General features: G+C 38.4%; 1 protein-coding gene across 1 annotated transcript in view; it reads right to left on the reverse strand.

Annotated features, from left to right (window-relative positions):
* Window positions 1-15,568, reverse strand: part of mmp17a (matrix metallopeptidase 17a) — an 85,955-nt gene that overhangs the window by 27,769 nt on the left and 42,618 nt on the right. The window contains exons 2-3 of the mRNA XM_053339929.1: window positions 12,137-12,269; window positions 10,103-10,238 (exon numbers count right to left, since the gene is read on the reverse strand). Of these exons, the coding sequence (XP_053195904.1) occupies window positions 10,103-10,238; window positions 12,137-12,269 (269 nt within the window). The remainder of the gene's footprint in view (window positions 1-10,102; window positions 10,239-12,136; window positions 12,270-15,568) is intronic.

Below are 15,568 nucleotides of genomic sequence, written 5' to 3' on the forward strand. Positions count from 1 at the left end.
TGAGGTACCAGTCCATTGCAGCAGCCAACTTCACTGCAGGTGCAGGATTGCATGGCCTCTGCCAGGTATCATAACAGCAGCGTATTGTGCACAATGACATTGTTTGTGTAAATGTGTTTGAGACAGAAATGGGTTTTAGGGTGGGAAAGCAAACCGAACCAAATTGATAAGTATCAAATGCATGACAGTACCTTGGTTGTCCTCTGTGCAACAAGAACAACACATCGTAGTGACTCAAGCTATCATCTCCAGCTCCCCCACCTCAGCAAAAATACCCTTTCCTCTCTACTCTTCTCCATGTATATATACAGCTGCAGCCACAGTCACCAGTCAGTCTTGAGTTTATTTCTGATGAGTCCTTCTACAGGTGAGAGATTGACCATCGGGTATCCTGGAGCGGCCAGAAGGACTTGCTCTGAAGACAGTGGAGATGGCTGTGGAATTCAGAAAGAACCCAGCCTGACCTGCACCAGTCACTGTGTGACTTCCCAGTCAATCCTTCTGCTGCCTGGGAACTATCATCACTCAGGACCTTAAATGGTAGCAGAACATCAGCTCCCTAACCAAGAAGGCACAGCAGAGGATGTACTTCCTGCAGCAGCTGAAGAATTTCAATCTTCCAAAGACAGTGATGGTGCACTTCTACACTGCCATCATTAAGTCGATCCTCACCCGCTTCATCACCATCTGGTACACTGCTGCCACTGCCAAAGACAAGGGCAGAGTGCAGTGTATTATTCGCTCTGCTGAGAGGGTGATTGGCTGCAATCTGCTGTCCCTCCAGGACCTGCACGCCTCCAAGACACTAAGGTGAGTAGGAAAGATCATTTTCAAATACTACCCTCTGGCAAGAATGGGGCTATCTTGACCAAAACCTTATGCCACAAAAGGAGTTTCTTCAGCTAGCCGCAACAACAAGGCCCCGGAGCCCCACTGACAAGGACTCTATCTCACTCATAATCAAAACAAGTCATAGTAATGTGAACTCTTGTGATCTTACATTGCAAATCTGTGAAGTCATCACATCTAACACATCTTTGTATTGTTTATACTGTGAACATTGCACATTCCCAGTCAACATCTTGTACTTTATATTTTTTAAACGTTGCAGCTCGCTTCACTTGGAACTTATTTTTTTTTTACTTATTCTTTATCATAAAATGTATTTATATATTCATACTGTCTGCCTTTCTCACTTGGATATTTGTTTTTTCTCTTACCTTCTATTTCTTGATATTTATGCACTACTGCACCAACACAAATTCCATGTATGTGAAAACTTACATTAGAATTAGCAATAAATCTGATTGTGAATTTAGTGCTGCTACCGCTTTTGCTGTCTATTTATTTCATAAGCTCCACCTCCATCCTGGCATCTACCTGGAGGCTTAGAGTCTGTGCTTTCCTGAGGGAAGTGATTAGCTGAGCTTGTCGTTTCCCACTGGGGAGTGACAAGATCAACACCTACAGTAGATGTTAAACATTAATGCATTCCACTTGCTGACTGAACTATGCTTATATATTTTTACACAAGTAACTTTTTTGGCTACTACAAGTGGAACATTTATTAATGGATCTTTTGTCACTACTGTTGGAGCAAATTAAAAACAAAAAAAACCCTGATAGTCAAAAGTTTTAGTCATATTTGTAACACTGGATGTCTTTTCTAAGCTCAGCTCTAAAACAGTGAACTTACTGGGTGATCAAGCTGCATGATCACAAAATTATGTTTATTTTCTGAAAATATCACGACCATGACTGACAAGCACTTAGCAAGTGATAAGAGCATGAGCCAGCAGAGTTTGTAGCAAAAAAAAGTGCAGATGTAAGTGTTTTGAGCTGCAGTATAAAGCAGGAATCATCAGCAGCTCAGTGGCTGAAGGGCTGTTTAGCAGCAACAGAGCTCCTGAGTGTGCATCATTGACTCACGAATAAATATCTGAGAACAGAGTGTACTGTCAGACCTTTCCACATCAATCAAATATAATACCTACATAAAGAACTGCTTACATCAAAGAACACCCCGACACTACTGAGCAGGCAATCCTGGACAGAATATGAATCTTTTTGCTATGGTGCTTAACAGAGGATGGGAGAGGAGAAAACGGCATGAATAAAAAAGGCAGGAAAGAGAGGGAGGCAACTTTTACAGGCTGACGGGAATGAGGGAGGGATGAGAGTGAGTAAACAAGCAAAGAGATGAAAAGTCACAGTATTCATGATGATTCTACACGTCTTCAGATATTCATTAAAATTTGTCGCAGTCAATTTAAACCCAACTATGTCAATGATAGTCAAAATCCACTGAAATTAATATTTGTAATCATGCCATGCAATGCAATGCAATAATGTAATTATATGTCATTTGTTTTAATTAATGCAACTATTAACTATTCTAGTTAGCATTTGAGTGAAGCTAATGTTTCTATACCTAAAAAAGAGTAACATACTAGAGAGGTGATTAAAAAAACATTAGTAAAATAATGTTGGGTTAATCAAATATAAATCATAAATGTCTTAATACACGTAAAATAACCCATTTTCGACTGATACTAAAAATCTTTTTTTAGCACAATTACCATGCCAATGGTGCAGAATGTGGATAATATCCCACATTTAATGAGAAAGTAACACACTACTAGACTTGTCTTAAAGCAGTGTATGCTTATTTCTGAGGAATTGGATTTGTGAATTAGTGAGTCTCTCTTAATTTCCCTTGTCTAAAAGAGAAATCTTTAATTCACCTAGTTCGAAGGAAAGATGTGGGATTCGGAGACATCTCAAATCTTTTTCCTTCAAATCAATAAGAGGAAGTGTGGTTTTACAATGCACTTAATATGCAATGTATTATGGGCAAGTTAACCCTAACACAATCTACACACAACTCCTATAAAAAGTAATGATACATAGGCAATAGTTCATGGTTCATGGTGAAGCAGGCAAATCAAGCCTGAAATACACATGTATAATAACACAATATATCTATTCAGTAAGCTGCATTTGTATGGCTATGTAACAGATACCATAAATTGAGACAGATTTCCCACCGTCAAGATAATGAATATAATGACAGGAGCATAGCAAGTATAACTCTATTATTGGAAGTTAACACAACCCTCTAGTTATCCTGATAATAAAATGGCTGTGGAAGGGATCTGGTATCTTTATCACAGCTGTGGAGTGGCCATGCTTTCAGGGAAGTTTTACATCTGAGAGATATTTCACTGAACATGTGTAAAAAATCCCTTGCCATGTCTTTAGTCAAACAAAGTTATAAATATGTAATGAGGAATGCCATATTGCCAAAACAGCAGTTTAATTCTAATATATTTCTCTTTTACAGATTTCATTCTTTGAGTTGTTTCTCCAGAGTAACGTTTAACTGACGCAAAAGTATTCACAATTCAGTATCTCTCCACTTCATTTACTGTAGATGAATATAAATGTTCTCTGCCTGGCATCAACAATATGGGAACCTTGTAGCTGAATAACTGTGCAGGAATCAATAGAAATAAACCAAAGGTGTAAGGCTGTGTGTGTGTGTGTACAGGGTACATGTCAGAAATATATTAAGCAAAACATTTAAATTTAATAAAGAGAAGGTGGTTCTGTATAGAATATTAATGCTTTCCTATACTGCTTTATTGACAAACCACATATAGAAACTGAATCATCCACAAGTATATATAATAAAAGTACAATGAATTTCTCATCTGCTTCTTTACATGAACTCCAGGCAAAAAAAAATCTAAAAAAAAAACAACCCAAAAAAAACCCATGAGGTCCGTATATCTCAATTTAAAACTTGGCTTCTTATACAAATGTGAATTCTGAGAGTAGAGAGGTGGCTCCACTGGACTGAAAAGACATGCAGAGCCGAGTGGGGCCAAGCTGAAGGCACTGTAAGGCATATGATTGGCAGTAGTAGGTTGGCAGTGGTGGGATGGAGAGAAGGAGGGAGAAAGAGAGAGCGAGTGATGAGAAAAAGCAAAATGTTCGAGTCATAAAACAGCAGGTTTTCACAGAGGTGTACATGCTGGTTCCCTGAAGCAGATGTTGATTCCGCACAACACTTTCTGTGCAGTGTGATGCTGGATTGCTGCCACCTGGTTTTCCAGGTCAGTTGAGACCTCACTGCAATTCTAGCTGAGAGAGCCCCTGGCAATAATATCCTGACCCCCCCACCCCTCACCAACACCAAGAAATCATCTGTATTTCTCACTGAAAATCTCCAGTGGTGGGATGAAGGGGTTTATACTACACGGACAAAAGTCACCAGGTAACTTGTTATCCTTCTTGCAGACTGAGCAGTTACCTATGTGGCCACAAACCAGTGTGGAGCAGAATCTCAAATCCCGGTGATGAAGAAGCTTCCTCTCCACAGTTGATCCTGGCTGTGTGAACAGTCCTGAAATATGATTACATTAAAAAATCTGCATCTAATGTACAGTGCCAACACTCAGTGCCAATGAAGGAAGTAGTGTGCTTTTTATGTGGTGAGGTGGAAAGTTAGGGTAATGTTGAAGCATAACCAAGTATTCTGGTTCATCCCACCACTGGAGGCTAGACCATAGCTTAATTAGGCTTCTTTTGCCATATCTTTTCCCTACCTTAAAGCAGCTGTTATTGATATATGTATAATAACAATGAGTCAAATAACAATATGTGATGTGAGAGGTGTTAATCATAGCCATGAATTATCATCTGACTGTGCACAGACAAATTAGCTTTTTAGCTATCTGGCATGCAACTGCACTGTTTTCTTTCATTCTTACTACCGTCACAACGTTGTTTTCAGAGAAAAGCTCTACAAATCAAACAGTACCTGCTCAGCACCAAATGGCAAACAGACACAGTTACCAACTAGCAGATGAACAGTGGAGCATCAAGCCAGTAAAGAGTCAGATATTTCCCTAAGGAGTTGAAAGAAATGAAAAACAGAGCCAAAACAGAGTGAATAATAGACTTCCATTTTCCAGGTGTTCCAGAAAAACAACTCCAAATCAATGCAAATGTTGCTCTATACCTGCTGGATGTTCCCCACATCCACTTAAAAGGTGAAGATATGTCCAGTACAACACCAATATTCACTACCACCATCAATAATATAAAGTCAAAATGATCACTTACTAACTGTATCACAAAGAAAAAAACAGACAGCAAATGTATAAGCCTCATAAAAGTAGAATTTATGACAAAGCTGTTGTATTGGATTGCATTAGATTGTACAGGTCTACCTAACACAGTGGCCAGTGAGTGTAAATAATAAGGCACTGTGCTTTTCAAACTGAATGCTGCTTCTCCATATAGCTTTAGTTTGAAACAGAAAGCAGACCTATCCCAGATGACCTGAGAGGTTGGTTCACAACTAAGCAGCAGTTCAGAAATGTATTTTGGCCCTAAATCATTCAGGTTTATATACCAGTAGTAGTATTGTGAAATCAATTATTTGACAGACAGGAAGCCAGTGTAAATATCTGAGAACTGGAGTTATATGATGCACTTTCTTGGTCTTAGTGAGGACTCGAGCAGCAGAGTTCTGAGCTGTAGCTGTCTGATTGATTTTCTAGGAAGAACTGTAAAGACACCGTTACAGTGGTTGAGTCTACTGAAAATAAACACATTGGCAAGTTTTTCCAAATCCTGCTGAGATAAAGAAGTCCTTTAACTCTTGATATATTATTAAAGTGACAGTAGGCTGACTTTTTTAATCGTCTTAATGTGGCTGTTGAAATTCAGGTCTGAGTCTATGACTACACCAAGACTTCTGGCTTGGTTTGTGGTTTTTAACATTACCAATTGAAGCTGAGTCCTGATCCTTAATCATTCTCCCTTGACACCAAAAACAATTAAATTAGTTTTTTCTAAATTCTAAATTGGTGTGTATTGTCTGCGTAATTATAGTAACACATTTTGTTGTTTTCCATAATCTGAGCCAGTGGGAGCATGTAGAGGAAAAGAAGAGAAGAGACCCTAGAATGGAGCCCTGGGACCTCCGATTGAGTTCTTTAGGTAGGATTCAAACCAGTTTACTACTCTGCCAGAAATTCCCATCCAGTTTTCCAGTCAGTCTAGTAATATGTTGTGGTCGGCTGTGTTGAATGCAGCACTGAGATCAATAATTTTGAGACTGAAATTCTGCCACTGTCTGTGTTTAAGTGGATGTCACTGAGGACCTTAACAAGAGCAGACTCATGACACTACTCACCTTCATCCCACTGCTTCACCATCTTTACCATCTTCTCTCAGTCTATGTTTTATTTTATTTTCTGTTCTTCTTTTAACTACCACAGCCCCTGCAGGTCTTTACATCAGCTGAGAGTTCCTGCTTATCGACCTGTTTCTCCAATGCTCCAATGCCCTGATGTCCTGTTTTCCCATCACACCTTGTTTCATTTTGCTCTCCCTCTGGTCTATCTTAGATCTATTTGCCCGCTTGGTTTATTATTCTTCTGCTGGTTGCTTGTTCCCATCTGGCCTGTGTGCACAACTGTCCTCAACTGAGACCTAAGACTGACTTAAGATTGTTTAATCAGCGTTCGTCCACTAAACGGATAACTGCCACCTTTGATTTTTCTAAGATGCATTAAGATACTTCAAAGTACATACTGCAACTTACTGATGGCTCTGACTATGCATATTGCATAGGAGGAGGCGGAGGCGGAAAAGTAATTCTTCTCCTCAGTTTTCTATCTGACAGCTGCTAAGACAGGCTAAAAATCTTGCTCTCATCTCCAAAATGCTGTATTATTGAATGGCCTGCTGTCATGTCGCATTACCACAAATGTGACAGAAGGCACCTTCAGTTAAAAGAGGGTGTGAGTCCTCTAAAGCAAGTTGGCAACACCTTTTAGCAACAAAAATGGCAAACCCACCTCTAGTTGGTCACTCATCTTAGAGAACCAGACAAAAGCAACCCTTACCCACAAAAGCAGCTTGTCATGTTGTTACTTTACAGCAGCAGCAGCAGCAGAAGTGCTGTGTGTAAGCTTCACAAACTAAGCTTACTTTCTTTATAAACACCATCTCAGCGTCACACATTCAGAGAGCATAGCCAAGCTTTTCACAACTTACCTGTCTACTGCAGCATGTTCCTGCTGTCAGGTACACACTGCAGCCCATAACAAAGCAACACCCTGCTAAACTCTGATGCGGAGCTGACACCCTGTCCCTCATCGCAATTAATTTAATCACTACAGTGCACAATGAAAGAAGATTAATAAAGGAAACTAAACAGATAATACACAATATCTATATGAAAGTTCAAAAATCTGGCCTATCGAGACACACAGATCAACTCTACTGTATTTCTTGTCTTTTCATGGCCTTTTTTGATATGCCGAAATGTCTCATTAGCATGCCTAATTTTAAATGATTCTGTAGCTGTTTGCTGTCTTATGTTTTATAACAATATTTAGCAGTTTTTCATGCATAAATAAACTCCAGAACTTATATGAAACACTGTAACACCAGCAGAGCAATCAACACTCACTACAAGCTGAAAGAGCTGCACGTGGTGCTGGAATAAATTATCAAGGAGCAGGTGATTGTGAAGATGTTTGTGACTGAACTGCACTGAAAATCACAAGTTAACTGTCACTAAATTTCAACAAAAGACATTTCACTAAGAACTATGCATGTCAACCTCACTGTGGCACAAGAGGAAAAGTCAGGGGATCACAGATGTCAATAAGATGAGTCCGTGTGACTGTCTGTATAAAATTGAATTGAACTGATTTAAATCCATCTAATAGTTGTCAACATATATCAGGCCACTAGTTTGGCTAATAGCAACACAAGGTTTTGCTTAAAGTCAAGCTGTGATTGGTCAGTTGCATCACCACAATGCAATAGACACAAATTAAAAAGACAACGGGTCCATTCAAGCCACGATGAATAATCCAATAAATGGTTAGGCACGCCATTGAGCAGTTCAAAACTCCTCTTATCAGCATCAGGACTGCTGGCTGAAATTTGGGAGAGATCACCCATCAAACAGAGAAGTTTTATCAAAAGTTATGGTAGGCCTGTCATGACTTGTGTCTGATAGTTGGCTGACTGAGAAGCACTGACCCTTACAAACACCTCTTACCAACAGAGAGAGAGAGAGAGAGAGAGAGAGAGAGAGAGAGAGAGAGAGAGAGAGAGAGAGAGAGAGAGAGAGAGAGAAAACCACTGTTACTGTGTGTGCATGTGTGCATACTGCATGCACTGTTCATGTATGTTTTTCTGTGGGTTAACATGCGCTTGTGCATGCCTGTGTTTCTACTTTAATAATGTGTAGGTTGTTATGTACATATACACACTCTGTCCGACACACTAGCTTAGATCATCTCCTTGTTGAATCACCCCTGGTAGTGTGTGTGAATCAGCAAAGGCCAACCATATGTTTTACTGCCTCCTCCTCTGCTGTCTCACACTAAGCTGTATCCTTGACAGATGGACCAGCTGCACTTAATGCGACCATATTATTTTATCATGTATAAACTGCAGAATTACTGTTTGCTTTTTAGGAATAATACAAATAACTCTGAGTAGAATTACATAGACCTGGTGATCTTTACATGTGGACGATCCTCCCTCTTCCATACATTACTCTGAATGTCCCAAAGTATTTTAATTTATACCACTTTTTATAAACAATCACCAAATGTGCTGTTTTTTTTGTGCAGCATTTCATTTGAGAGGAGGGAAGTGCTTGTTGTTTATTGAAGGTTACTCTAATCAGCATGCCACTTTTAAAAAATGCTCTTCCTCTGAGCAAAAAATTGATCTAGAAACCAGAAGATTTCCACTTTGAGGAAGAGCCATCTAATTTAATCTATCAAAGAATGCAGAGATGGAGGGGAAAAAAACTGTAAAAATGTGACTATTTATGACTTCTTACTTATTATATTGCACTGATGTAATGTACTGAGTCAAACTGAGCTGAGTCAGGCTGTATTGGACTGAATTAGGCCTTTATTGTATTATGAATTGTAGTGGTTTGTAGCATAGTGGTAGGAAGGTTTTTATGGATTTGAATTAGAGCCTGACTGATAATAGATTTTTTGTGTCTATATATTGATATATTGAGATATGTAATATATTTTGTAGTTGCAGATGACATCAGTGCACTGACATGGTAAACTTAACTGGGAATGTAATAATTATAAATATCTATAAATATAAACACACACACACACACACACCTACACACACATATATATATATATATATATATATATATATATATATATATATATATATATATATATACATCTGTAAAAACAATTGGTATATTGGACAATTTATATGCTGAAACTGATATATCTCTGATAGGCCAGTATTGGGGGATAATATCTGCTGCCTGATATATTGACATATCAGGATCTAGTTTAAATTGTTTTTTGGGGTTTTTTGGGCAACAAAAAAGTTGAAAAATGTTAAAATCAAAGCTAAAAAAACTTTCAAGAAAAGTTAAGTCTAAAGGAAAGGAAAGATTACTTTTTGATGACTTGGGGAATCAATTTATTGATTTCAGATTTTTCAGTGTTGGGGGTTAAAATACATGGGTAAAACTGTAATATACTATACTGCAATATAAATATATATTAAGCAAAGACAAAACTCCAGCAACACTTAAAGAATATATGTGAGTATAGGTATATTAAAGAACTACTTCAAAGTGAAGCCAGTATGCTTCTGACCTTGATGAAGGCCACAAGCAGTAAAGTGTTGGTCTCACAATAATGTTGTTCTTTATACTAAAAGTGCTGCTGGAGTGTATTTGTGTCAGTGTCAGCAGCTGTTAGTACATACAATCATAGCTCATTATGTGGTTGCCAAACAACAGCAAGACGACTCTCACTGCCAAAAACACACCAATGTAATCAGGATCAGAACGCATTCCCAGTCCATTGTCCACAATCTGTGTGTCACAGCATTCAGCATTATTACAGATGTGATGGATGACTGATCAAAAATTCAGTGTGTAATTTTCACATTGTCTATAAACATTGCCAAGCACCGTAGCATGCAGGAACCCCGATCATATCTGAACTAATGATCATTTCATTTTCAATACAGTCTTTAGTTATTTGTTTATTTCATTGTTCCTTACCTCCAGGACAGATGCCTCTTATTCCATTTGTTCGGAGGAGTCAGGCCTCGTTTTCTGCGGCCCATTGTTACCTCAGCCTCAGACACATCTGGCAGAGAACATCTGGGTGTTTTCATTAGGCTGAGCGTGGCTTGGTCTGCAGAGGAAAGTAGAGAAGAGAAGAGGAGAACAGGGAGTTTTCACAATAAACAACATTATTATGACTTTAATGCTTTATTTGTTTGACATCTGGAAAACAAAGTAAGTTAACAATGAATTGATAATGATTTTGTTCAACATAAAACACACCGGATAAAGTATATATGGCAGCTGATCCAACCTCACCATGGTTCAACATTTGTGTGAAAATAGTAGTGTCGGTAACTCATACTGTACTACTCATATATGCATGGATATGTGCATACAGCAGATTATGGGAGGGCATACAGGCCATTAATCATACATGCTCTCTAAGATATCATCTTATATGCACAATCACACTCTTGCACAGACTAGCCTTCAGGACATACATTAAACTTGCTCACATGCATTACTGTATTCTCTTACAATCATAGAAGCACACTTTCTAACCTCTATAGTCATGTGAGATGGAAAAGTGGTGAGTATGATGAAAAATAAGATTATTTGAAGAAGAGCATCGCAGAGTGCATGTGTGAGAGAGTGTGAGTAATACTGTATATGAGAGAGAAAGTAGAATGTATACTATTCAATACACATTCCACTATTGTCACTCACATATAGAGTGCTAGAGCAGTGATTCATCCTCACAAAGCATCTCATGGTGTGTATAGATATGTGTAATCTGTGCAATTGAAGGCAATTAAATACAAAATAAGTGCTCTCTTTCAAATGGTCAATGGTTGGACTTGAGACTCAGAATTATGTTCCATTACACTCAATGGACACATTCTAATGCCATAGCTTGTGTTTTTGTTGTTTTGGATTACATTATGTTGCATTATATTGTAAGGTTTAATAACATTTTGTCCCTCAGGGCCACTCAAAAAATACATGTAAACCTGTGTCTGTTTGAACACATTATACATGTTAGAAAATAATTGCTGAAAACATGTAGTAAGACTGTGAACTACATAGTACTGAATTTTGGAGTTTGTACTGGAGTGTGGAGCTTTTTTCACCATTGCTGTGTTCAGGAGGGCAGATCTGAAATGGTGGTTCGATGAGTTAGAGGGGTCACTAGCATGACCCCTTTCCCACTATATAAACACTAGAGTGCATGTACTCATACTTGCTATTTTTACACTGGGTAGTTTTAGAAACTTTTATCAGAGACAACTGGGATTCACTTTGGATAATCTTCTATTACTGGTGAATGGGTCTGTTTTCAGTCAACATTAGCACTCAAGGAGTTATTTTAAACCTAGCTGAAGCATCTGTTGACGGGTGGAGCTGCCAGCGGCTTCGGCTTCAGCACCAGCTGTTTGACTGGAAGGAGAGTCAACGGATATGGTGCTGACAGTGGCCGACACTGGCTGACACCGACCACTGTCTGCGTAACATGATTGGTGATGGATTGCTTGTTAACTAGTCATTTAAGTTAAATTTACAAGGCCACATTTGCGTGCAAAATATATGCCGAATTACACAGTGGCTCCTAACTTTATTTTTAAAATATAGTCCATGTTTTTAGTTGTGGTTTGGTATAAGTGTTGTTAACTCAGAGGGTGTTCAGTTGAGCTGTGTTTTCAGTACCTTCAGCAGACATGAGCTCGGCATTTCAGAGCAGAGAATACTGTGAATACTAACTCTAACCCTTTTTTTCACAATTTTGAAACCTAATCATATATAGTACGCAATTTACTTTAATCATTGAAATTATAGATTTTTCTATGGTGTGACAAACTCAGAAAATTTCACAGACTTCAATCATTAGATACATTAAAATACTGCTCCATCTCTCACATTCTGTACTTATGCACACACACACACATTCATTCATCCATCCATCAGTTTAAAGCACTAACTCTCACATATAATCCCTTCTTTTCAACACAATCTCACACAGCCACATACCTAACACTCCGGTCTCCTTCAGACCTCCGAACTTCTGCATGGCTTTGATGGCCTTGGTCAGGGCCTCCTTGGTCTGAAGCTGCCCAGTCACCGGGTCAGGGGGTGGGAGGTAGCCAAACTTGCTCAGCCAGTCCTGGAAGGGAGAGAGTAGACACAAGAGTTCAAGAGTCATTCCAGGCATTTCATCACTCCAAGTATCCCAGCGCTGTTGAGATGGTCTGCCACCTGTTTCATGTTTGCTGTCTGTGGATACTGTGTAGTTGAACACATTTGTGTAGTTTGTGTATTTAGGTTCTATGAAATCTTTGTGTCTATATGCAACAGTTTGTACACATACTTTCTAAACTGGCACTATTACTGTACACACAACAAAAAACTCAATTAGATTAGTCTGTGCAGTGCTATTTTGGTGCTCATTTTGGCATGAAATTGGGTTTGCCTTAAAACCCTGCTCAGACCACCTCTTATCACAAGCGCGGGGTAATTTTGTGGTTTTCGTTGAGAGAGGTGCACACAAACAAACTTAAACCAATCCAAAGCAAAGCAAAATTACAAATCAACTTTCATACATATTAAGTTTTGCCTGTTTCAATTTGCTGCAATTTTTTTTTTCATCTACTGCAGGTATGTATCAAAACATTATCTGCATGCCGCCTGTTCAGTCAAGCATTGAGAGCAAGTTTTGATTAATATTTGGGGTGCTGTGTGTCAGGTGCCTCTCAGTGGTGAGCTTTTCTCTCTCTCTCTCTCTTTATCTCTCTCTCTCTCTCTCTCTCTCTCTCTCTCTCTCTCTCTCTCTCTCTCTCTCTCTCTCTCTCTCTCTCAGATACCTCAGCCTCTCTACCTGAAGCAGCTTTTAAAGAGCATCAGAAGAGATTGTGTGATTGGTCATTACTGAAGCCCGGCTGATTCTGTATTCATTCTACTAACAAAGTATTCAGTCCCTCCTCCATGTTACACCAAACTGTGGCCGATTTGTGTCAATGCTTGAATTCTTTTGTCAAGAAAAAAGAGAGCCCATGGTCAGTGTGACTGCACACAGGAATCTAAAATATTGTCTCTCCATAGGGCTTTTTTATAGCACACATTTTGACCTGTCATAGTAGGGAAAGCACTGGTGTTATGAATTACATCAACGTCTCCACTCAACCATCATTCATTCTATTATTTACACTTGTATTTTTCCTACTGTGACATTTTAAAATGTGTTCTGTCAAAGGGGCATACTCATCTGTTTCATCTCCATATTGTAATTACTGCTGGATTGACTTGCATACTTTGTCTTGGTTAAATTGCAATCAATAGGATTTTGCATTTTGAATGGCGGTTCAATATAAACAATATTAAGTTCAATATTTAAAAAAAAAAGGTTGTGCAACTCGTGTAAATACTATAATTTATTCTGTTGGTATAATACTAAAGATAGCAACTGTATGGGGTATTTGGTGGTGTCAATTTGATAATGAAATCCATTAGTTTCCTGGAAATGTGTTTTCATTTTGAGTCAATTATCATCAGCCTTAATTACAGCCAACTATGCCCTCTTCTTTGCTCTAATTGATTCTAGCTGTTTCTCTTTGTATCTCTCTTTTTCTCTTGCTGCTTTTTCTGTCATTTGTGGCCTCTGTCCTCAATCTATCTCTGCTACACCCCTCCATGATCTGATAGCCATCCAGACAACACTGACTTTTAATGGGTTTTTGATCAGCACTCATCAAAGATGACGGACACAGATCGATAGCAAGGCAACCATTCTCTATTGACAACACTGGGAAAATACCATTAACTAAATAATTGACTTTAGCTTGAACAGAATTGACTCTTGACTGATATTTGCCCCCTTGTCATTGCTTTTGCTTAACAAAAAGTTCACAGAATACAGATGAACTCAAAGAACAACAATTATTGGAGTTAGAGAATGTATGAGACACAGAGGGCAACTTGTCTGAATAACAACTTCGCTGAATGAGGTTTATCATTTCCAGTTGAAGAAAATTCTAAATAATAAATAACAGTAATAAAATGGCACAGAATGGCTGAATATATGATGAAAAGTCAATAAAATCAATAAAATCCCATTTGTGTTGAAAACTATGTTGAAAAGTGTCTTCTTACAGCAGGAGACAAGCTATGACTGCAGACTATGTATAAAAATGAAACCCAAGTCAAAAATTGGTCAAGCTGTTTCCATGAGTAATGAAACAGATTTTGAAAGTTACAGCACTGCATCTGTAATCCGTATGAGTTTTTGCTTTGTGTTAATATGTTTGCTCCACTCATAGACATAGACATAGACAGATTTGTTTAAATCTGGGTTTAAATCCCAAAGTGTTTAAGAGAAGATTTAAATGATAAGTTCCCTACATTCTGGTTGCCGTGTGTTAGTATGTTGACATTACCCAAAGTGATTTTTGCTTTGAGATTTTCTTGCTCTTTGCAGATTTGATAGCTGGATTATTTTTGTTGTTTGTCTTGTTTTATACGTACATATTTTTCTAAGAATCGGTTTCATCTTTGACTGAAGAGGGGCTGTGATAAAATGTCTGGTTATGTCATCATCAGTTGAGCTGACAACACTTGACATGGGGTTAGTGTAAATGAATACATCTTATGTACGTTACTATGCAACTTTATTGTCAGCTTATACTGAAATTAATTTTGTGCAAAGGGCACAAAGGCTATGGATTTTGTACAGCGTAGTCTTGTTCCAGGGAGGGTAGGAATTTTTGCAGTGAGCAAGACCCACATACAAGACACGCACATCATGACATATCATTATTGCATTAAGACAGACTCCCTATGTTTATACACACTGCCTTATACTGCCTTATATTTTAATGTCCTAATAAACGCGAGGAAGACAGGCCACTTTTCATTTACTAATAAAACTATCTATCAGTGATGTGCCTTTAGTTTCAATGTCCAAGCCAGATGGTCATAACCTGGCTTAAAAAGGGTTTCAGGATAGTCAAATAAATAATCATATGGAATATAAAAAAATATGATCGAAAAAAAGAAGCTGATGAAAACTGAGCTAATTCAGCGGATTTAGAAGTCTAACACTGTCTTATACAGTTGGCATGTACAGTAGTCCATTGGGATTCTTGGGCTGGTATTGCTGAGCTAGCTAAGCACTTTAAGGTTCAAAAGTCACCCGGTCCACTTTCCAGTAACTGAATGATATGTCAGCATACTGAACGTTTTGGCAAGATATACAGAAAAAATATAATGACATAAAGCAATATTGATCCCTGTTGTAAAATTTCCATGTCAGTTTCTCCTTGTCCACAGGGAAGTCAGAACACAGGGTCAGCTACAGAATAACATATCTGAAGCTGCTATAGATTCATGCTCAAGGACCAGTTTGCTAACACTTGAACTGAGTCCCTTTGGTAGATGGACGATGTCACTTTGCCGCTCTGCTGCTGCTAC

The sequence above is a fragment of the Scomber japonicus genome, chromosome 19 (assembly GCF_027409825.1).
Source record: "Scomber japonicus isolate fScoJap1 chromosome 19, fScoJap1.pri, whole genome shotgun sequence".
Classification (NCBI taxonomy): domain Eukaryota; kingdom Metazoa; phylum Chordata; class Actinopteri; order Scombriformes; family Scombridae; genus Scomber; species Scomber japonicus.